Source organism: Sebastes fasciatus, chromosome 5 (assembly GCF_043250625.1).
Source record: "Sebastes fasciatus isolate fSebFas1 chromosome 5, fSebFas1.pri, whole genome shotgun sequence".
Lineage (NCBI taxonomy): Eukaryota > Metazoa > Chordata > Actinopteri > Perciformes > Sebastidae > Sebastes > Sebastes fasciatus.
Window position 1 is genome coordinate 23,328,343 of NC_133799.1, and position 24,673 is coordinate 23,353,015.

Below are 24,673 nucleotides of genomic sequence, written 5' to 3' on the forward strand. Positions count from 1 at the left end.
GCAGCAGTTTTCTCTTTTCAGTAGAGATTTATCTGCTGCCAGATTTTATATTGCTTTGTCTGCATCAATTTATGCTGCCGTCTCAAAGAGACCTGGATACATTAAGTTTGGATAAATAAATAAATTTAAAGTTCCCCTCCAGACACGTTTTAAAGTATGAAAAAATGATTGATATTTAGTTTAACCTGGTTTTCCCACATAAAAAAGTGGAAAAAAAACTCTGAAAAAGGGGTTGAAAGCACATTTTCTCTTCCTCCCTCATTGAGAAATACCTGGATCTGGCCTCACCCTGCCCACCACCGCTGCTTGCACTAGGTTGACCCGTGCATATCAAGATGGCGATGCCAAGTTTGCCATTAAGTTTTCAGGTTTCTTTACCAGTGTAATGTTGAAGACTGTTTCCTTGTCGATGTGTGTCTGCATTTGTATATTAGACAGCGATTGGCTTTCAAATTTGTGAAATCTAGTTTGCCTGGTGTATGTTTGAATCTCAAATTTTTGGGGAAGTGCACAGACATCTCCCCCTTCAGTAGAGGGATGTGAAAACACCTCTAGTGACAAACTTTGCACAGATACAAGTCAGTATAGTCAAGGATAGACATTTTAGGGAATATAAACATAGGAAAAACACATTTTCGAGTGGAGGGGATCCTTAAAAATCCTCAGATTGTTTGGCGTTTTCACTTGAAAAATTAGTTTGTTGTTTAATTTCTGTCCAATGACCATTCGAAAAATTGACTAATTGTTTCAGCACTAAAAAAATATTAAAAAAGTACTATTTTATACAGACAATGAAATATAACCTGATCATTTGCAACATATTTTTCATTTTAGTGACAAACTTTAAAGTGTTTATTTTGTGGGGGAAATTCTCAACACTTAACAGTGATTCTATTTGTGATCATTCAAAATGTGACTATGTGTTTAGCGTACCTTCGTCATAGTTGACGTAGACCCCTATACTGTTTGGGATGGCACAGTCCAGTGCTCGAGCCTTGTTGTTGTGCTTGGCTGTGAGGCTCTGCTGCAGCCAGTTGTTCAGGTGGATGCACCAGGAAGCGCTGCTTTTCCCCAACTGGTCGAATTTTCCCAGGCTCCGCAGGGCGATGCCCACGGCGAAGGCTTTGCTTTCCTTGTCGAACTTCACCTCCCAGTACTGCTGGCCAGCGTCGATCATGGTGTCAGCTGTCATAAGACATAAGCCCAGGTAATTCTTTTCTAGTCTTACAGTGTCAACACAATCTGTTGTGTAGATCGAGAGGTGTGGTTCCAGGTTTGTTTTCCTTGTAAATCTATTTTGGAAAGAGATAATCTGACTTCAGTTCTGTGAGAATTATTTGTGTTGGCAGTTTCACAGGAACCATCGAATGGAAATCATGGTAGCAGCGCCCTAAAGCATCCCCTGCTTTATGATCAATTTAACTCTAAATGGGACCATAATTTACTAAATGAACATCATGCTGTATTGAAGAAGACTTGAAACTAGCAATTAAGACCATAAACTCATGTTTACAATGTTTACTGAGGTAATAAATCAAGTGAGAAGTAGGCTCATTTTCTCAGACTTCTATACAATCAGACTTCTTTTTGCAACCAGAGGAGTCGCCCCCTGCTGGCTGTTAGAAAGAATGACAGTTTAAGGCAGTGAAGCATTGGATTCACTTTTCATACCTGGAGATTGCCCAAGGCTAGCTAGGCTAATAAGCTAGCCTACAAACTCAGCCAGGCTAGATGCATTTTTCATGCATTGCTCCACTCCAATTTGGTCCATCCACTGAGGTTGAACCTCAAGCTGTGAAATAATTCATGCTGCCAGAATGGCTCGGTTTCAAATTACTGTTCAACTCCAGTCTGGTGTGTTTTACCCCTAGAGATGTAGAAATACATTGGTTGTGCTTTGTTACTCTCACCCAGCACCGTGTAGGACTCTGCTGTAAATCTGTCTCTGCCGGGCCGGGCTGTCGGCGCTCTCTTAGGTGACATCAGGGCTGATCTAATGAAACAGATGGTAAACAACAAACACTCAAAGATCCATATTTTTTAGATGTCTTCTTAATAAGGCTGTTAATCGATTAAAATATTGAATCGTGATTAATCGCACATTTTGTATCCGTTCAAAATGTACCTTAAAGGGAGATTTGTCAAGTATTTAATACTCCTATCAACATGGGAGTGGACAAATATTCTTGCTTTATGCAAATGTATGTATGTATATATTTATTATTGGAAATCAGTTAACAACACAAAACAATGACAGATATTGTCCAGAAACCCTCACAGGTACTGCATTTAGCATAAAAAATATGCTCAAATCATAACATGTCAAACTGCAGCCCAACAGCAACAACAGCTGTCAGTGTGTCAGTGTGCGGACTTCACTATGACTTGCCCCAAACTGCATGTAATTATCATAAAGTGGGCATGTCTGTAAAGGGGAGACTCGTGGGTACCCATAGAACCCATTTTCATTCACATATCTTGAGGTCAGAGGTCAAGGGACCCCTTTGAAAATGGCTATGTTAGTTTTACCTCAGCAAAATTTTGTGCAAGTTTGGAGCATTATTTATCCTCCTTTGCGACAAGCTAGTATGACATGGTACCAATGGATTCCTTACGTTTTCTAGTTTCATACGACAGCAGTATCTTCACTCTAGCTTTAACACTGAGCCTGCTACATAAGCCCTAATTCTTAATGACAGAAAGTACATGACTACAGGCCTTAAGAGAGTTTTTTGGACCCCTGTTAATAGTCAAAACCCAGATTTAAAGACCCTGCATACACACCTGGCTGGAGAGTGCATTGGGGAGTTGGTTCGGGTCTTTTCCTTGCGAATGTCCTGAATCTTTCCTCCACAGCTGTCCCACTCCACACTCATGTCCTCCACCTTCAGGTTCTGGTGGGACGAACCAGAGTCCAGTTTGAAGGTGAAGGCTGCAAATGGAAAATGAGTCAGACCTTTATATGTATATACACACAATCCAGTATTCACATTTGTATGAAGATACAGATACAGCCTTATGAAACCTAGTTTGTGTATTCTCACCATGGGTTTCTAGTGTAACCGGCTCCGAGAACTCTCCTGCCACGGCCTTGTTACACGCTCTCACTCTGAACGTCAAGTACCGGGTGTCAAAGCGCAGGCCTGAAAATAAAGAGTTCCCTTTATGAGTCATCGAAGTTCAGACAACAAAATGCCAAATCCCTCCTCACAGTCCTCCTCCTACCGGTGAGTGTGTGCTCCTGCTCTCGTATCCCCTCCAACACCATCCAGGGGTAATCCTCTCTGATGCGCGGCGGACCCTCGTGGTTCGTGCGTCGATGCTCCAGTATGTAGTGGTCTATCTTGCTGTCGGGCTCCGGTAAGGTCCAAACTACATTCACTGTGTTGTCGCACACCTGACACTCCGAGAGCTGGATCTCAGGAGTTGCGGGGACTGGAGAGAGAGAGAGAGACAAGTTTGTATGTTACAGGGGATATCGAAAAAGCCACTTTGTTCAACACTTGTAATGTTATTTCACTACGGAAACAGCTAATGTGTGAAATATATTAAAAGGCAGGTCCATTATTTGAGTTTTCGTTGAGGTTTTTACATCATTCTGTAGCTTCCCAGTGTGTTCGTTATGTATTCAAATCCAAACATTAAAATTTTGGTCAAAGTATGTATGTTTTAGTGTCAAAAGGCTATTTTCTCTTCAAGCTCTTCTAAAAACTTTTTCCCACGTGATGTGACGTAGGTTTCTGCATGATGACGCTGCTACATGTACAGTATGTATATATATTCTTATGGTCAGTGTATTAACATTACATACAGTAACTTAGATGGCGGTCGGCACGCTCCCAGTTTGGAGACGCAAACAGGAGTACCGCCACGGAAGCTAAGCAACGTACTGCTGTGTGGACGCCACGTTAGTTTGGATGCAAAAGTCACACAATAACACAAACAAACTAATCGATCGGTAGACCAGCAACTCCTGTGTTCTATGAGTTAAAATTACTGTTTTTATGAATGGAGTCTGGTCTGGTGGCTTTCGAAAACAGCGATATAAAGGCTTCAATTCCCCGTCAGAAAGAGCTGTCTGATGGTGAGGTAAAGTGGTGAAAATATTCTAAATATAGCGTACACTTAAATGTATATGAGACATGAGCAGATTTTAAATTATTATTTAACATTTTTTATAGTTTATAATTTATCATGACATGAGCTGTCACATGGGAATAATGTTTCAGCTGCATCAACTGATTTTTGCCACTTGGGGGCAGAATTACCTCAAATCAAGCTGACACAGCAGAGCATACACTATAGCTAAAGTGTAATCATCAAACAATTGTATATTTACACATCAATCAGATACATACATTATCATTCATTCGGAGTCATGTTGTGTCCACCTGATGAATATAAGTCTAATATTCACTCTCTGGAGGTAAATACCGTGCTCTTTAGCTGCCAAATGATCAACTATTATCACCAGCTAGCCGCTGTCTGTTAGTCATTTGATGCAGGTGGTGTACAGTGTCTGTATGTATCAGAGCTTTTTGCTGAAAACAGCTGCTAGCGATGAGAGCGAGCCATACAGTAAACATGTGGGCTGTAATTAAAACCACACGAGTGCATTAAATGAGGTTAAAAAGCCTCACACAGCTGCAGAGTTGGGTAATGATTCTCTGTGGTTTCATCGCTGTGAGCGACCCCCTTTCACGTTACATGCAGTCATTTGACTCGTCTATAAAATTATGAGAAGTGGAGCTTGTGGAAACCACTGCATCACGCGGCTTGTTTGACATAGAGCCATTGTATTGTTGTGATTAGACTTTGTGACAGTGGTTTGAAACAAAGACGATAATAATGCGTTAACTCAAATTTGTTTTAACGTCACTAACTTGTCGGTAAGACACTGGTATCATATAAGACTAGAAAAAACCTAAGGAATCGGTACCAACCATGTCATACTAGCTTGTTGCGAAGGAGGCTAAACAATACTCCAAACTTACACTGAATTTTGGCAAGGAAAACTGTCATGGTCATTTTCAAAGGGGTCCCTTGACCTCTGACCTCAAGATATGTGAATGAAAATGGGTTCTATGGGTACCCACGAGTCTCCCCTTTACAGACCTATGCCTACTTTATGATAATCCCATGCAGTTTTGGGGCAAATCATAGTCAAGTCAGCACACTGACACACTGACAGCTGTTGTGATGATTTGAGTATATTTTTTATGCTAAATGCAGTACCTGTGAGGGTTTCTGGACAATATTTGTCATTGTTTTGTGTTGTTAATTGATTTACAATATAAATATATACATACAATTGCATAAAGCAGCATATTTGCCCACTCCCATGTTGATAAGAGTATTAAATACTTGATAAATCTCCCTTTAAGGTACATTTTGAACAGATAAAAAATGTGCGATCAATCACAATTAAATATTCAAATTGATTGACAGCCCTACTAAAAGACTTGACAAGAAGGACATTTTTGTTATTTTCTTGTTAATTAGTAAAACATCTAATACCTACAGCTGTTATATAAAATGTAGTGGAGCAAAAAAGTACAATAATTCCCTCGGAAATGTGGTGGAGCAGAAGTATAATGCAGCATGAAATGGAGATACTCAAGTATGAATGTACTCAGTTTCATTACACCACTGCTGCCTGTATTTGTCAGTATTAAAAGTGGAGCAGACCTGGGAGAAACTTGAGGCCCTGCAACATCTCCCTCTCCTGGCTGAAATCCACCATCAAGTGACTCATGATGTCACCGGCTTTAGCCTTTAAGGAGAGGCGAAAGGCTGGAGCCATTGTCACGCTGCGGACAAAGAGAGACACACAGAAACACACAAGCACACAGAGTGGAAACAAGCGTTGTCCATTATTCAACTAGATCAGAGGCAAAGAAATACTAATACTGCTCACTAAGGAAAGGCCACTAACTAGATTTCTGGTACTACCACTGAACTCGTCAACCTAATGAAGGTTTAAAAGCGGAGCTAGAGAGGGAGTTCATCCAGGGTGGGGGAGCTGACACAGGATGGTACAGACTAGAGAAGACAGCGGGAAACACAAAGACAAAAGGCTCTTTTTCCATAGCGCTTATTGTCTACAAAACGGGTGTGGTGGTGTTGTGAACGCATGCACGCTACATTATGAGATGACTCAATGGTTACAGAAAGGCGATGACAAAGGGGAAGCAATGGATGACTGAGTACTATACCTATCCTTAATGTCTTTGGCCGCCTGGAGAGGAGAAGCAGAGAGGGAAAGGAAAAAAGAGAGGAGATACGGAGCGAAGAGATATCTGAGTTGTAGCTCATCATGTTGTCATTTAACACAAACAGTCGCTGGTGGCTGTGTTAAAATATCTGGTAGTGTGACACCACTGGAAATTCACCATCAGTCATTACAAACAGAGTTATAAACAGCGAGCAGAGGGAACACAGTGCAGCAGCGTTACATCAGTGGCAGAGTGAGTCAGTTACCTGATTGAAACCGTCCGTCTCAGAGGAGCACAGCGTCTGATTGGCCAGCTCCAGCAGCTCCTCTGAACTCTCCAAGGCTTTGGAGCCGGCACTCAGCTGACTCTGAGAACATTACCAAGCCACAGTCAAACAGGGCACATCTGCTAACACACGTTTTGTTTACAGTATAATGGGACTAGTGTGTTCTCTGCAGAAGCAATGGAGTTAGCTGCATCATTTGAGAGTCATGGCTCGGTCCTGAGGCTGCAGAGTTTTATACAGAAATATGCAGTTGATGGCATTTTGACCTGAGAGGAATCAATAACAGCTTATGTTCAGTGCACTGTGAGCTGGAATAGTTGCTGCAAAAAACTACTGCTAAAAAAAGAAAAAGAAAAAGAAAAACGTCATATCTATATTTCTTGTCATATTATATGTAGTCTTTGGGCACTTGGGACTAATGTTTTTGCAATATATTCCATTATATTTTAGGAAAAAACAGTAGTCCCATGTGGCCAAAGAGTAAGGTTGGGTCCAAAATGCCATACTAACATGCTATTTAGTACGCTAAAATAGTTTGAGAGATTTTTTAGTGTGTCCGAAACTGTAGTATGAAACCAATAGTACGCAAATTGCATACTATTTCTGGTGAAATGTTACAGTATGCAAACACAATACAATGCAGTAGTGATGACAACGTTCATAACGGACGTTGTCGGACAGCTCTGTAACGTCAATAACGCTTCAATTTAACTGGAAGTATAAGATTTCACTTAGTAAGGCGTAATCTAGTTTTTAAATTATTTCGGACTTTGATTCTCACAAACAGTCGTCTTGGTCACATGAGGTTGGCATGGGTTACCATGGTTACACGTCTCCAACCGGCAAGGAGACTCTCAGGAAGTGACGACGTAAATTACAGCTCAGCGCGTACGAAAAGATGCATACTACTGTTCACACGCACAAAAGTATGTTGAACGATATTACACATATTTGGTATGTAGTGCATATTATGTGATTTTGGATGCAGCGTAAATCTAGTATGATAAGAAAATTGCTGTACATCAGAACCTACAAGGTGCACAATCAAGTGATGAACTGATAACAAGTTGAAAATCAAAGATATGCGTAAAAAAAATCATATGGAAGACATTTAATAAATACAATGTTATTATTTTTCCTCATTTTTAAAAGATCCTGATTTTGACTATTAATAAAAGTGTGATTTTTCAGGTAATCTAAAAAAATCTAAGTTGGACTGTTAGATATTTGGCCAAAGTATGTCCATACCAGATTTCAAGACTTTAGACCAATTAGAACAAATGTTGTGGCATGTTTTCTTACTACTAAATGTAGTTTTTAGGCGCATATGTCTCTGCAGATGACCTAGCACGTACTATAAAAACTCACTTTGTGATCCAAAGAATTTGTTTATGTGTTTAGGTTTCCTTTAAATGTAACATTTAATGCTTCTGATCAAGAAAATGTCATGAAATGATGTACAACAGAGAGAAAATGTCCCAAACTGTACGTTTTCACATTTACTTGACAATAAATGGTAACAACAGAATAAGTTTCTCCTTTGAATAAAAACAAACCTTTAGTAATTAAATAAAACTAAATCTGCTATTATTTTGTAAGTCTAAAGAAATGCAAACAGCAGCTACCTGTAGTTCATATGTGCGGCTGGCTCTCTCCTGTTTGATGCGCGTCACCATCTTTTCCTTCATCTCGTCCAGAACAGAGTGGAGGGAGGTGAACTCAGACTCCAGGTCCTCCTGGACTTTGCCGGAGTTCGCCTGGTGGTGTCACAACAAAAATTTGTGTAAACAGGAAGTAACATTTTTTCTGCAGTTGCATGATTATACTGGCTACCAAACTGTGTGCAGTCAGGATTAAACTTTTATTTTGTACCTCTAAATTGTCGAGGCTCTGTTTGAGAGCGCAGACGAAGTTTGAAATCTCCTCATTCTTCATGGCCAGCGTGTGGGTGATCTTACGCAGAGAGTCCTACAGAAAAAGACAACATTTAAAGCAGCAGTAAGACTGGAGCAAATATGATTAAAAAAAGTTATTTTTATAAAACGGTCACCATATCCTGACAGTACTACATGAGACAGGTAATCTGAAAAAAATCATGTGCCTCTGTGTCCTCCGGTGCTGCTAACGGCATCTGCAAGATCTCACAGACCGGAGGAAAACAACCAATCAGAGCCGAGGTGGAGCCTTGCCGTCTCTGAGCAGCTGTCAATCACTCGTGAACTCCAATCAAACGGTGAAACTAGGCAGCGCTGATCGAATATGAATCAATATTCTGTTACTGTAATGCCTATTTCTCTCCTCAAATGTTTTCAGAAACATCTTGTAGTGTACTGTTTAGCTGTAAAATTAGAAAGTTTGTGACCCCGGCAGCCATGTTGAGTTCAAGTTGAGGAAATACCAAGCACCGCCCACCAGCCGGAGCACAGCCAATAGGAACTAGGGATGTCACGAGAACCGATACTTCGGTACCAACTTGGTACCAAAATTTAAAAAATGTGACGGTACTCGTTTTCTTCAGTACCGAAGGTACCGAACGACGCCTGTAATGGAGCAGAGGTACTGGAGATAAGATTCTTTTGGATCTAATGGGGGCAGTATACGCTTACAAGTGTTCTCATCTGCCGTGAAATGAAGGAAGAAGAAGAACGCCGTAACAGCACAGAAAAAAACAACAACACAAGACGTGAAAGATGGCAGCTGCTGCAGCGCTACCTCCGCCTCAACTCGTTGAGAAAACAAATAGCAAGAGTCGGGTATGGAAGTACTTTGCGTTCGAGGCGGATTTACAAGGAGTAATAATAGATTCGCAAAACTAGTATGCGGTGCAGTAACGGTGCCGTCGTACCTTTCCTTCCAAAGGAGGATATACTTCCAATTTAGCAAAGCACCTCAAAGACAGACATCCAGACAATATGGTCTGTTTTAAATACTTGAAGGCTACATGCTACTGTTCTGTTTTGCAATGTTAATAGACGTTTCTTTTTATTTATTACTTAAAGGCTACATGCTTCTGTTTTTTGTAATGTTCAAATGCATTAATAAAGGAGTGTGTGTTGAATTACATGGGATTTATTGTTTTTTTTCCCGTGGTATCGAATCGGTATCGAGAATCGTATAAATTCACTGGTATTGGTATCGACGACTACATTTCTGGTACCGTGACATCCCTAATAGGAAATGACCTGTGATTGGTATGGAATTTTTTTGCCCAATGATGCCAAAAATATATACTGCCTACTGCCACTTTAATGAGAAAGAAATAGATCTACTTTGCATTTTTGTTCCTCCCTATTACGCTCATAAAAAAAACCACAGCATTAAGTCATTCTGTTTGTTCTAAAACATTTTGCCAACAATCACGCGGATACAGCATATTTTGCACTTTCAGACAGATGTTTTATGGTTATTAAAGTTATTATGGAATTTTTTTGCCCAAATGATGCCAAAAATATTCTGCCTACTACAGGTTTAACTTGTCATTTCATTCAAAGCCTGAAAACAGAGCCATGAGGAGATGCAGAAGTCTCTCTCAGAACACTTGAATTACAATATGCTGAAAGGTTATTATGTAATTTTTTTGCCCACTGATAATCTGCCTACTGCAGGTTTAACCTTTGAATAATCAACATTTTCTTATGACAAGGTTAAAAAGCAAAGCCTTTATAGTGTAATATTCCCTATCAATAGCCTCAAAGCCAGAGGACTGAAGGGGCTGCAGGTTTCTCCTCTAACCAAACACTTCAGTGCATCCTCTGTGGTGGAGGAGGTTAATCAGTGTTAGTGGAGAGGACACATGGAGATTTGAGCTCCCTTTTAAACATGATCCTCAGATTAAAGCCTGAAAACAGAGCCATGAGGAGGAGCAGAAGTCCAGCTCTCAGAACACTTGAATTACAATATGCTGAAAGGTTATTATGAAAAAAAAATTCTGCCTACTGCAGGTTTAACTTTTGATTAATCAACATTTTCTTATGTCACAGTGTAATATTCCCTATCAATGGCCTCAAAGCCTGTGATATATACACAGTAGAGGACTGAAGGGGCTGCAGGTTTCTCCTCTAACCAAACACTTCAGTGCATCCTCTGTGGTGGTGGAGGAGGTTAATCAGTGTTAGTGGAGAGGACACAGGGAGATTTGAGCTCCCTTTAAGGATGATTGTTCTGCAGACTGCATGGGAACTATAGCCTCAGAGGACAGGCAGGGTGGAGGACACAGGATGCTCATTAATAATCTAATAATGCAGCTTCCCAACCATTGAACAACCGCCTTCAAAGACCTGGACACACACACACACACACACTGACTGTGACCATCCCACAGTGAAGCAGCTCATTCATACTGATGTGTGTTGAAGCGAGAGGAGCTGCAGCCAAGGCCCCCAGTCCGTCCCCTATAACACCGATACATCCATAGCACAGTCATCCACAGCGAGATAAACATCTCCTCCACACGGATTAACACTGATTATAATATAAAACACCACCGTGAAACAGGAGTCTCCTCCACAAACAGCTCGTCTCCTCCTTCCTTCCTTCCTTCCTTCCTTTGTACACTACCGCCCTACTAACGGCTCCTTCTCCCCCATCAGAGACACCTGTTCCTCGGGCTGCGGACTCACCTTCTGGTCCCCCATCCTGCCACTCCCAACCGAAGCTCCGGCGCCGCTAGAGCCGTTAGTTAACACCGCCGGTATTTGTGCTCCGTGAAGCCGGGTAGTGTGTTTTAGTGAGCTGGTACTGATGCTGCCGGAGTGCGACGCATCCTCGGACGGAACACCAACCGCCAACCAACCAACGCCTTCTGGGCCGGAGAGCGGACTGCGCATGCGCCAACAGGCGGGAGAGGATTCTGGGTAGTGATGTTTTTGTTGAGCGGGTGCTGCCTTCAGGGACTGTCGGAGAAAAGTGAAGACCACTTAAAGGGACTATTTGTAACTTTCAGAAATGCTTGTTAACAGCGACACCTGTGGCCGTGAAATCAACGAAAGTCAGCGTCGGGCTCGCGCTTGCTCGCTCTCAATATACCTGAACGAGCATCACTCAAAACAGTGAGGCGACACAAGTCAGCTAAAACCACAATATCACTCTATATTTCAGCTGCTTGGCAGTAATGTTATCTGACCAGACGAAGGTCTCTCCATGAACAAGATTTAGATCTGATCCTAGTGTTGGCTTTTCCTGCCTAAGCGCAGGCTGAGGCAGCGGGGCTCTCCAGCGTGTCTCCTCTGCTCTCTCCGCCCGCAGCCGGAGAGAGCAGAGGAGACACCAGCACCCGGTCGGTAACGAGAAGACAACGTAAATCTCTGTAGAGCTCCGTCACTTCACAAGACACGGAAAACCTCCGTTGGTCTGGAGGAGCTGCAGCATTTATTTCTGCACAAACGTCCCCTGTACATTCACTAGATATTCTCAGAGCTAAACTAACTCTTCTGCAGTGTGTAGTGAACGCGCGTTCACGTCTAGAGGTGGAGCGAGCTGAGCTGTCTGAGTGAAGGCGATCAGGCAGAGGAGGAGGGTACAGCGGCTACACGCGAACGCACATATGCGAGCGCGCATGTGTGACGACCCGCTACATTTATGCGCGTACAAAGTTACAAATAGTCCCTTTAATGTTGTGCTTCAAACGTGGTTTATTTTTTTTTACATTATTCCGATTTTTTTCTGTAACATAACAACATGATCACTGAAATGTCAGTTATGTGTAAACTTAAATTATTTTATTTGACTTCATAAAATAAAGAGAGTGGCTACTACTAGTTAGAAGAGTTTCAGCTATAACTAACACCAACAACTATTACAAAGAGATTTACAGCATAAAAGCAAGATTAAAGGACTATTTATATTTATTTATTTATTTATTCGTTGTGATTTATTATCACTATTTACCTTGTTTCTCTTTATTTCAATTTTATTATATTTATTTATTTATTATTATTATAATTTTATTTTTTTTAATTTAATATTATATTATATATTATTGTTATTATTATTATTATAAAATTTTTATTTATTTTTGTTTATTATTATTCCTATTCTATTTTTTTGTCTTTTATTTCTATTTTCTAACTTTATCTCTCATTTTTATTTTATTTGTATTTATTTATCTATTTATTTATTATTTTTCAATTCCTTTTCTATACTTATCTTCTTTTCTCCCCTAATATAAGTATAAATAAACATGTCATTTTTCCTTCCTGTACATTTATGTTTTCTCTGGGCCTATGGACAAAAAATATTATTCATTCCTACTTAATGGAACAATGTATGGACATTGTGGGGATGCCGAAGCATATGGACTGCCTCTTAAGGACACTTATGACCCTATTGTGTCTTAAAACATGTGATTGTGCTGTACGACTGTACCTGTTGAAAGGAAATAAAAAAAAGTTAAAAAAGACTATTTATGTGAAATACAATGAATAAAACAAGACAACGATTTAAAACACAGGCGGATATTATAATGAGCTTCAATATGGCAATTAACTTACAGAAACATTTTAAATATTTTTGATGAAAACTTCATTCATTTTGTGCTTCAAATGTGATTTTTATTTTATTTTATTTTATTTTTTTTACATTATTCTTAACAGAAATATTAAAATAGATACTGTAACACAGGAACAGCATCACTGAAATGTCAGTTATGTGTAAAGTTAAACAGATTTTATTTGACTTAAGGGTGAAGACGGTGGCTAGTTGGAAGAGTTTGAGATCTAACAGTGTAACAACACCAACAGCTATTACAAAGAAAATAAAAGCAAGATTAAAAGACTATTTGTGTGAAATACAATGAATAATATGAAACGTTAATATTAATATTAACTATTATATTAAATGGTATACTTATTGACTGTTTTATGGTGTTTTTGTAAATTCCTTTTCAATTTGAACTATTTCTATTATCTACTATTTCTTCTTTTTATTGCCCATTAAAATGTTAAATAATCTATATTAATAATAATATTCAAATATGAAAACATCAAATTACCATACTGTGATCAGTAAAAATGACCCATTTCATACTAAAAGGAAAGACTATAGAATCTATAGAAGGGAATTTCTTCTTAAGGAAATTGCACCCTGAGAGCAAATGAGCTATAAAAAACTAACAAACAAAGGTGTTTATGTTGTCACAAGGCCGGGTCACATAATATGTAATTACAGTAATGCAGAACTCAGTCGATATTGTACTAGTAGTGCAAATCCCCAACAAATTTACAAGTAATATAATCACCAAAAAGCAACTGAGACACTGTGAACCTGGGTCTTTTTGCTGTGGTTTTTTTTTTTATTAGCGTATTAGGGAGGAACAAAAATGCAAAGTAGATCTATTTCTTTCTCATTAAAGTGGCAGTAGGCAGTATATATTTTTGGCGTCATTGGGCTAAAATTCCATAATAACCTTTTTAGCATATTGTAATTCAAGTGTTCTGAGAGAAAGCTAGACTTCTGCACCTCCACATGGCTCTGTTTTGAGGCTTTAGAAAATGTAGCCCGTGACGGGAAACTTTGACCAATCACAGGTCCTTTCATTGAGAGAGCGTTCATATTGGCTGTGCTCCGGTCATGTGACCAGAACTTGGCGTTCCTTCACCAGATTTCACAATGGCGGTGGCGTCACAAACTTTTTCATTTTACAGCTGAACCGTGCACTACAAGATGATTCTGAGAACATTTGAGGAGAGAAATAGGCATTAACGTAACATAATATTGATTCATATTTGATCAGCGCGGCCTAGTTTGACCGTTTGCTCGGAGTTCGCAAGTGATTGACAGCCTGGACGGCAGATGGACAGCGGACCTCAGATCAGGTCTTACTGCTTGTTTTCCTCCGGTCTGTGAAATCTTGCAGATGCCGTTAGGAGCACCGGAGGACACCGGAGGACACAGAGGCACATGATTTTTTCAGGTTACCTGTTTCATGTACTACTGTCACGATATAGCGACCGTTTTAGAGAAATAACTTTTTTTAAATATATTTGCTCCAATCTCGCCTACTTCAGCTTTAATAGCTTAACAAAACAAGATTAGATGAAAATTAAAAATAACAATAAGTAATAGCAGTATGTAGTAGTAATAGCAATAGAAATATGTGAGAGAAAAACAAAAAGTGTAAAAAAACATTTAGGATAAAAGAGGGTCTTTTTTCATCATATTGCTACTTTATTTTATTCTTTTTACATAAAACATCAAAGGCACACCTTTGCTTTAGAAACAAAGGTGTTACACATCAGAACAAAGAGATTCATCCTGAGATAAGACTCATTTCTGTAGGTCTGTCGTTTATTTCACCAACAGTATAATAGTGGAAAATCAGCCACAGTTCCCACTCAACTCTTCTATTGTCCCACTAAACAAATGATTTGAGATCAGTTCTCTATACTTACGTTACAGGCGGGACCTAGTTTCAGTCTCTTGAAGTTGCACATGGTTGAGGTTTCACAGGTTATACACCTCCTGTACACTTGACATGTTTCTTCTTGTGGCCTTTTTCACCTTTACTGTAATGAACAGATTAAACACTTATTATCATCCTTTGACTTAACAAGCCAGAGTCAGAAATCAGAATCAGGTTTATTGTCAAGTAGGTTTTCAAATACAAAATATTTGCCTCGGTGTTTGGTACATAATATAAAAAACAAGACAAATGTGAGTACTACAACAGTGTCAAAAATTATATATAAAATTTAAAAATGACAATAAAAATATGGAAAAAAGTGAATTAAAAGCAAGTTTAGATATTTCAAATTTTAAACACCAAACTGTAAAATGTCACAAACTTAGATGTTATTGTGTTTTTACAGTATTCCTGTCCTAAACTATCCCGTGTGAAACTATACTTTCAGAAAAATTACAATTAACTTTATCATCTCTCATCTTTATTGTCTCTCATGCACTTATCTTGTAGGCTGCGGTTGGAGATTGAATCAGAAAGTTCATCTACCCCATCGTACTCAGTTGTGTCTTGTCACAGGAAGCTGATGCCTGTCTTCTTGTACACCGCTGTGGGGACAAGGTGAAATGCGTTTTAGCACCCTTGCACCAAAACCCACAATGGTTTCACAAACCCCTGGCATCATCGTTGTGAGCCCTGCTTTTTATTTTTATTCAGCAAGTCAGCACCTGCATATTAATCTCACTGGGGGATGATTTGTTGTCTGCTTGCATAAGTCAGTGTACTAACAGCAGGATGTACATTTTTAGCAATGAGGCAGCAGTACAGCAGCCAGCTTTGATGTCTTTTGATTAAAAGAAAATGAAACAATACTGCAGTAATGTTTGGTCAGGAATCTCTTTTGTCTTTTTGAAAGCCTACACTATTTTCCATCTTCAGCTGTTGTTTATGCAACCTACACTACACTCAGTCACCTCCCGAGAAAGCAACTTATTCTCACACTAAACTTAAAAGAAACAAAAAAAGCCCTCCTCCTCCCACCCACACAGGCGGTTTTTTTTGTGTCTAGCTCTGTCGGATGTGCACACAGACAGGCAGCAGACACAGGATGAGTCTGAGAAGAAGAAGAAGAACAAGAAGACCACCTCTCACATGATACAATGGAAATGTATCTGAAGCGGTCGACTCTGGTGTTTCTCACAGGTAAGACTCCTGAAAACAGACAATACTCTGACAACATAAAGATATAACATGAATAGAATAATGAATGAACATCATGTGTGCAGAGCTACTGTAGAATGAAACACATTTGCCGGTTGTAGGTTTTTTTTTCTGCTACCAGTAGTGGTAGAAGTAATCAGAAACTTTACTTAAATAAAAGTAATAATTGCACAGTGTAAAAGCCATGCATTTAAGATTTTACTTAATTAAAAGTAGTGATATTGCAGTGTAAAAATACTCTGTGACGAGTAAAAGTTACGCATTTAAGATTTCGCTTAAGTAAAAGTAATGATAGCACAGTGTAAAAGTCATGTATTTAAGATTTTACTTAATTAAAAGTAATGACATTGCAGTGTAAAATTACTTTATTACGAGTAAAACTTACGAATTTAAGATTTTACTTACCTACCTTACTTTAACTTAGGTAAAAATAGTAATACTGCAGCGTAAAAGTACTCTATTTCAAGTAAAAATTATGCATTTAAGATCTTACTTAAGTAAAAGTAGTAACGAAAATACTCAGTTACAAGTAAAAGTCATGCATTTAAGATTTTACTTAAGTAAAAGTAGTAATACCGCAGTGTAAAATTACACTATTACGAGTTAAAGTTAAGAATTTAAGATTTGACTTACCTACCTTACTTTTACTTAGGTAAAAGTAGTAATACCACAGCGTAAAAGTACTCTGTTACAAGTAAAATTCATGCATTTAAGATCTTACTTAAGTAAAAATAATAATACTGCATTGTAAAAGTCATGTATTTAAGATTTTACTGAAGTCAAAGTACAAAAGTATTAGCTTCAAAATATACTTAAAGTACCAAAATTGAAAGTAATAATTTTGTAGAAAAGCCCATTTTATAATAATAAACATTATATTATTGTATTCTAATGATTTATTTATTAATGTGTATATCACTTTAATACTGAAGCTGGCTAAATTAATTTTATACTGTATATATATATACAAACGTGGACAAAATTGTTGGTACCCTTCCGTTAAAGAAAGAAAAACCCACAATGGTCACTGAAATAACTTGAAACTGACAAAAGTAATATTCCAATATATATATATATATATATATATATATATATATATTGTATATATTACTTCATATAAAGCTTGGTAGCTTGTGAATTTCCCCCAGGGGATCAATAAAGTCTTATTGATATAATAATATAATTATTTACTTGCTGATTAAATTTTGTGATATGAATCCGGAGCGTAACATAAGATATTAAATAAAGGTAGTGGCGTAAAAGGTACAATATTTCCCTCTGAGATGTAGTGGAGTAGAAGTATAATGTAGCGGGAAATGGAAATACTCAAGTAAAGTACAAGTATCTCAGATTGTACTTTAGTACAGGCCTTGAGAAAAATGTACTTAGTTACTTTACGCCACTGCTGGCTACAGATACTGCATATTTATCATAATGTTTTAAATATTGCTGTATTGAATTCACCTACAAGTCCATATTCATCTCTATCCATCTACCTATCCATCTATCTATCTATATATCTATCAATCCATCTATCCATCTGTCCATCTATCTATCTATCTATCTATCTATCTATCTATCTATCGCAGCAGTAGCAGCCCTGGTGATATCAGGTCAAGCCCCTGTGATTCTGGATAAAACAGAAAACGGAAGAGTGGAAGTTCCTGTTGGTTCCTCTGTGACTTTCCAGTGCGGTTTGACGACAGAGACGTTTGAGAGATTTCGGGTGGTCTGGCATTTTAACCCCTCTGGATGTTCAATCTACAACTCGAGCAAATTATACACCGAGATCTTTAACAAATCTGCAAAGACCTTCAGCGTGGTGTCGAACGAAACAAAGCTGAAGAACACCGAAGACACTTTGCTGAAATACACTTTATCAAATGTAACAGACCAGAACAAAGGATGGTACTTTTGCGAAGTCATCAGTGAGATTCCCTTATATTCCTATAATAGGAGCATTGGAAGAGAAGTAGTTATTAGTAAGTATCACTTGAATTGGATAAAGCCGGTAACACTTTACTTTAAATCCTCCTATTTAACATTCATGGTTTATAACACACTTTAATGTATTTAAGAGCAGCTATAAGGACATTGTTAGTTAAAGGTGCCCTATACGATATCAAGAGATAGCAGCAAACAACTCTTTGTAATGTAAAGACATAGTGGAGTAATGTCTACCTGAGCAGAGAGTGAAGTCGCTCCGTGTGTGTTGCATAGACTGTATATATAGATGGACGACACGGCTCCACTTCCTCCCACTGCACAAAAGTGAAGCCGAAATATCACAGATACGGGAGATGTCATCTTGAGATTTTGACATTATTTGGAGCCAGAGTCTGTGCAGTGTTATCAAAGCCCCGCCCACACATTTGCCTGAGCCAATCACAAGCCGAGAGCGGCCGCAGCTTGCCCGTGTGCGCCACCTAGCTGCTACGTTAGCACCACGGTAGCTGTGTGGCTAGAAAGTCACAACAACTTACCATAATATCTCTACATCAACTACTTTATGATCAAACTGACACGTTTTATTACACAGACTCGTGATGGTTATGGAAAGTTAAAGTTACATTTCTTCTCTTGTACATTTCCCGAGCCTCCGGCTGCGCAACTATTTCACTCAGAGCAGCTGTCAATCATGACGTCTGACCCCCTTTTTATAGCATCAACACGTGAACATACATCAGCGTGATAAGAACTACCTAAAATGATAGAAACATTTATTTGACGTGTGCTTTGACTTTTTAGTTTGGCTCGTGTCCCATCTGCTAGCATTGATTTATGACCTATACTGCAGCCAGCCACCAGTTTACGGTGTGTCGTAATCCGAGCTTCTCCTTGCTTTGTTGACATCGCTGGGTCGGTCGCGTGCCTTATAGTGCATGTTCGTGCACGTGAGCGTACTCTACTTGCTAGCTCACGGCCGTTGCTCGGCACTTCGCTCCTGTGGCGGTTACAGCTGGTAACGTCGTCCCGACCAACAGCGCCTTTATGGAAGCGTTACACTATTATGTCTGTCAGCTGTGTTGCTGTTGTTCATCGTTAGCGGCGAGCCTTGTTGAGACATTAGAAATGCTCCCAATCTCGCATTTAGCACCTTTAATGTACAGTATTCGCCAGTAATAACTTCTCCTATGAAGAAATAGTTTATGCCACAGTTGTACTGTGTTTTACTATATTCTCTTTTATTATCTGTTTATACATCAACCTCCACCCATGGGTGCCCACAGCAGGAGATATAGAAAGATATAAACTACTTACAACTACATTATAGAGGCTTAAAAAAACTATTATTACATGTTTACATGCTGCTTATGAATGCTAAACAGAGGTACATGAAGTAAAGTGTTGCCATAAAGGCTTATTATGATGAAACATGACATGATGAAGGGGATTTATAAAATATTCTGGCTTGCTATGACTTAATGAAAGTGTCATTTTGTTTCCTCCGTGACAGCGAAGAGCAAGGAAAATACAACGTACCCGTCACTACCCATAGTGACAGGTAAACATGTGTGCATGTATGTGTGTATGTGCGTGTGTACCTATAGCTAAAATACAAACCATAATGTAACATGCATTTTTAGGACCCAGCACAGTCTGAGCTGTTATTCTGGTGGTAGTAACTAAGCTCTGAACTGACAAGTGTCCACTTATAGAGGTGATGACACCTCACTGGTGAGGAAGTCAAAACTATTTCTAAATTGTAAAGCCGTGTGAAGTTCTGCTCACACAGGTATTGTGTTGATCACTTGACAAATGCATGTGTTTATCGCCCTTTAAAACATATTATATTAGCCTTATTCTTGTACATTGGCCAACGTGTAGCCTGAGGAAAAATTTAAAGAAATTGTGATATTGAGCTTTTTAATAACTCTGTATTCTTAAGGACTATTGTGTACACACATTGGCTTTATACTATACACATTCTGATAACAAATTGACATAATTGTGAACATATTTCAAGACAAAGTTTGTCTCTTACAGCTACTGTGACGCCCACAAACAACTTCCAGCTCATCGACTGGTGGATGTGGCTCTTGTTGGGGGTAGCTGTTTTCATCCTGATTGTCCTGCTGGTCATATGTGTCTGGCTGAGAAGAAGACGCCACAGAAGCAGAGGTAATAGTCTCCCTACCAGGTGGAAGGTTAAGATAATCATCTAGACCAGAGGCATTTAAAGTGGGAGGCAAAAATTTGTCTGAGGGGACGCCCACAGCCTCACACTTTGAAAACCCCTGATCTAGATCTAACTGGCACTGCAGTAAACATCTATAGATTATAGATAAGCTCTGCAGACATTGAAGCTGCAGGACTGTGAGGAGTTTTGTGTCTGAGTGAGAGAACAAAAGAAAAAGAGAAAGCACTGTTCATGTGAGATAGCAGGTATTTTCTGCCCAACTCATGGCCGGTGGATGCAAAGTGAGCAAACAAGTGGTTTGTGTGGTTTAACTGCACAGTTTGAGATGATCTAAAAAGATGATGCAGAACAATTGAGGCAGCCTGTCTGTCTGCTGTGTGGTTCAATAGATGTAGAGAGAATTTAATTTCTAGAACAGACCACTGCAGTTTAGAAAGACAAGGACCTCATTTTGCAGGCGGAGCTCACTAGTGCATGAGATTTGGTCACAGCCGGCTGCCCCATACTGAGAAAAATATCAGATACTTGTAGAAGAGACGTCAGCAAACTGAAGAATCCAACCACATCCCACCACCCACCATATTTACGGCTTTTCCAGTCACTGAGACAATTTTGCTTGGGAACTACCTCACAGTCACAGTCTATAATTCACAAACAAATACATTTATATATAGGTGCTACGGGCATCATTTCCAAAATAAGAGTGTAAAATGAAGAAACCCTATTATTGTTTTTTATAAAAATTTAGTGTGAAATTCTCACATCTTTTGCTAAAGAGCTGAAACTATTAGTCGATTAATTGTTCGACAGACATATTTTGATAATCGAAAAATTACAATAATTTACTTGTTGTAGCTTCTCTTATATATTATATTATTTTAAAGCGAATATCTTTGGGGTATTGAGCTGTTGGTCGGACAAAAAAAGACATTAGAAGACATCAGCTTGGAAATGTTTTCAATGTTTTCTGAAATTTTTTTACACAAAAAATTAATAAATTAATTGATGGGCAGATTAATTGTAAATTAAAATAATAAATTTTATATGTTGCTTTCACACCGAATTATCTTCAATTGAGCCAGTAATGCACTGAATACGTCTCGGTGATCAAAAGGCTGCTTTCCTAATGATGTTTAATATCACGCAAAAATATTTTATCCACCATTCACGGCCTTTCAAACATACATATTTTCACAGATTTCACTATAATGTCATAATGCCAAAAGAATTGGTAGCAGGTGACTTTTGAAATCCAATGACCTTGTAACATTTATCACATGTTGTCATATTTAGCTTACAGTTGTAACTCATCAGCTATCGTTTCTCAACCACATTTACAACACGTGCAAAACTTTTATGATTTTATTGTAGTTTTATGTTGGTGCAATATTTCCGATCAGACATCACAAAGGTGGCGTGTGAGTAAGTGGGTGTGAATGTGGTGGTTTGGCCACAGAGGACGGAGCAGTTAGAAGTAGGACAGAGGCTACACGCTGCCTACATACAGAGGATGTTCTGCCATGACGCATACCACAATACCTTTTGTGTATTATAAGCGTGATATGATGTTTGCAGACAGGATCATTTCTACAATAGTTTCTAATTTACATAAAACTGCTGTCAAGAGACAATTGTCTTTTGTGTATTTTACATTGTAGTTACTGTAAGGTGCTGAGTGTGAATAGGGAACAGTGGTAGTCATTGGTGGTAGAAGTACTCAGATATTTTACTTAAATAAACGTGGTAATACCACAGTTGTAGCAGTGCATACTTGCTGTCATTTCCCTTTTCCCACTTAATTTTAGCTGAATATATATATATATATACACACATATATTCAGCTAAAATTTAATAAAAAATTAAAATTAAAAAACTAACAAATATTTTAGATTCTGTTCTGCAATTTAGATTGAACATACTGGTTAATAGATTAACTTAATGGAGGGTAATCAGCCTAACAACTGAAATTCATCCTGTTTTTATGTCTCTTAATGCAGTAGAACAGCCCATCTATGCAAACACTCATCGTGTGCCCAACAAACAGCCTTCACCTCGGCCGGGCACACCTGCGGCGAACAACCTGAAGCTGGTTTCTTCCTCTCAAAACCTCCGGACCCCGAGTCCAGGCCGGAAATACGAAGACAAACGGAGATACAAACATTGAAGAAGTCATGGACCTCATCAACTCCTCCTCATCATATTTAGTCATGGTGGACTAAAGCTCTTTTCAAACTTGACAACATAAACTATCTAAATGGACCTCTTTGTATTTCCTGTTCCAATGGTTGTTAATGCAGCTGACAGGAAGTAAACTTGGACCAAAGCTGTTGCCCTAGCAACAGAATAACAATGTAAAGGTCTATAGGAATGAAGCAATGAATTGTCTTTTTTAATTATTATGTTTTACATTGTATTTTATATTTTCTGGTGCAGGCTTTTCCTTTAAACTGGAAATGTGTCCTATCTTATTGTTTGTATTTCTTCTCAGATATTTCCTGTAAAATAGCTTTTATGAGCCACTAGATGGCAAAATGTTAACGGGTAAATTCAAAATGTTCTTTTTATCTTTTATTTTTTTTGCTTTTCAGCTCCTGACAATATTTGAATATGTTGCCAACAGCAGCCTTTGTGTAGCTAATAAATATATAAATAAATAAAATGTGGCAAATTGATATTTTTTTAGTAGTGATGGGAGTGACATGTTAATGCTTTTATCAACTTTGTGCTTATTTTTAGACTTTGTATTAAAGATGAAAATTTAGTTTTTGCTGTATAGTTTACAATATCTTAAATAATAATAACTATTTGTATAGCACTTTTCCAAAACAAGTTACAAAGTGCTTTACAAAGACCCAACAAGCAAGAAATGAACAGGTAGTAATAAATAAAAAAAGTGTTGATACAGTAAAAATGACAAGCAAGGTATGAAGTACTAAAACACAGCAACAACAAGTAGAATAATAGGAATAGGAATAGGAATAATCGATTAAGAGAAAGCAATTCTGAAAACGTGCGTAAATGTTATAATATGTTATTGATATCCTGTCATAATATCACAAATTAATTTTGCATTTCAATGTGGGATTATAGCCTACACATCAAAAATATAACAAATAAGAGCAAAGGTGGATATTGTACAAACTGTAGACAATTGTACTCTTTTGCAACACATGTGCCAAACACGTGCAATTTGCTTGAAGGAATTAAACATTCAAATCTGTTGTGAACAACAAAATAAATGTTTTGAGATTTGATCTTATTGTCTAGGAAAAAAATTCAAGAATGGAGCCAAAATAAATGAGAAAAACTGTATTATGTTTTATTATGTTTTGTCTTTTATATTTTTTTGGTTCAAGCTTTTCCTTTTAACTGGAAATGTGTATTTTATGTATTTCTTCTCTCCTGTAATATAACTATTATGAGCCACTAGATGGCAGAATGTGGATGCTGTCAATGGGTAAATTCAAAATAGTTTTTTATTTTCTTCTTTTTTTTGTATTTCAACTCCTGATAATATTTTAATATGTTGCAAACAGCAGCCTTTGTATAGTAAATAAGTAAAAAGTGCTATTTTTAGTATGAATTAGTGATGGGAGTGACAGGGAGTCACAGTTATGATGTTTTTTTATCAACTGTGTGCTTATTGTTAGAGTTTATATTAAAATCTTAAGATACTGAAAATGCAGTTTTGGATGTACAGTTTGCAATATCTATATCTAATATTATTATTATTATTATTATTATTATTATTATTAATATTAATAATAATAATAATAATAATAATAACTTTATTTATATAGCACTTTTCAAAAACAAGTTACAAAGTGCTTTACAACTCCTTCCTTTAAACTGGAAATTTGTATTATATGTATTTTTTCTCTCATGTCAAAATATTTGAATATGTTGCCTGCAGCAGCCTTTGTACAGTAAATAAGTAAAACAATAATAGCCAATTGCTTTTTTTTTAATAATTAATGATGGGAGTGACATGTTATAATGCTTTTATCAACTGTTAAGAGTTTATATTAAAATCTTAAGATATTGAAAATGCAGTTTTTGCTGTACAGTTTGCAATATCTGTATCTATTATTATTATTATTGTTATTGTTAATAACAATAATAATAATAATAATAATAATAATAATAATAGCTTTATTTATATAGCACTTTTATAATGCTTTTATCAACTGTTAAGAGTTTATATTAAAATCTTAAGATACTGAAAATGCAGTTTTTGCTGTACAGTCTGCAATAAAAGTTTATTTTTATTTTATTTAATTAAATTTTGCATTTCAAAGTGGGATTAATACACATAAAAAAATAGATCATTAACAGCAGAAGTATAGTCCAAAATCATGTTTTTTTTTGCAGTTACAAACTGATTGGCTGTCTCTCTTTGAAGGAAAGGTACAATC

General features: G+C 37.7%; 2 protein-coding genes across 4 annotated transcripts in view; one reads left to right on the top strand and one right to left on the bottom strand.

Moving 5' to 3' along the window:
• The window catches only part of fsd1 (fibronectin type III and SPRY domain containing 1), a 17,267-nt gene extending 5,810 nt beyond the window's left edge, over positions 1-11,457 (bottom strand). The window contains exons 1-11 of the mRNA XM_074635881.1: positions 11,121-11,457; positions 8,374-8,469; positions 8,127-8,258; positions 6,481-6,582; positions 6,216-6,238; positions 5,689-5,810; positions 3,226-3,435; positions 3,045-3,143; positions 2,785-2,932; positions 1,911-1,993; positions 934-1,185 (exon numbers count right to left, since the gene is read on the bottom strand). Of these exons, the coding sequence (XP_074491982.1) occupies positions 934-1,185; positions 1,911-1,993; positions 2,785-2,932; positions 3,045-3,143; positions 3,226-3,435; positions 5,689-5,810; positions 6,216-6,238; positions 6,481-6,582; positions 8,127-8,258; positions 8,374-8,469; positions 11,121-11,327 (1,474 nt within the window). The 5' untranslated portion in view covers positions 11,328-11,457. The remainder of the gene's footprint in view (positions 1-933; positions 1,186-1,910; positions 1,994-2,784; positions 2,933-3,044; positions 3,144-3,225; positions 3,436-5,688; positions 5,811-6,215; positions 6,239-6,480; positions 6,583-8,126; positions 8,259-8,373; positions 8,470-11,120) is intronic.
• LOC141768022 (uncharacterized) lies at positions 1,069-22,896 on the top strand. Of its 3 annotated transcripts, none has more exons than XM_074635891.1 (6): positions 1,069-1,207; positions 15,987-16,099; positions 17,707-18,099; positions 19,575-19,622; positions 20,105-20,239; positions 22,256-22,896. In XM_074635891.1, exons 2-6 carry the CDS (start codon positions 16,057-16,059, stop codon positions 22,420-22,422), a joined length of 786 nt encoding a protein of 261 aa, XP_074491992.1. In that variant the 5' UTR covers positions 1,069-1,207; positions 15,987-16,056; the 3' UTR covers positions 22,423-22,896. The 3 variants fall into 3 exon arrangements, with proteins under 3 accessions (XP_074491992.1, XP_074491993.1, XP_074491994.1); XM_074635892.1 differs by having other exon boundaries at positions 17,710-18,099; XM_074635893.1 differs by lacking the exon at positions 19,575-19,622.
• Positions 22,897-24,673: the final 1,777 nt, after the last annotated feature.

Coding starts and splice junctions, on each gene's coding strand:
- LOC141768022 (XM_074635891.1), top strand. CDS start 16,057: ATGGAAATGTATCTGAAGCGGTCGACTCTGGTGTTTCTCACAG. Junction 16,100..17,706: donor GACTCTGGTGTTTCTCACAG/GTAAGACTCCTG, acceptor TATCTATCGCAG/CAGTAGCAGCCCTGGTGATA. Junction 20,240..22,255: donor AAGACGCCACAGAAGCAGAG/GTAATAGTCTCC, acceptor CTCTTAATGCAG/TAGAACAGCCCATCTATGCA.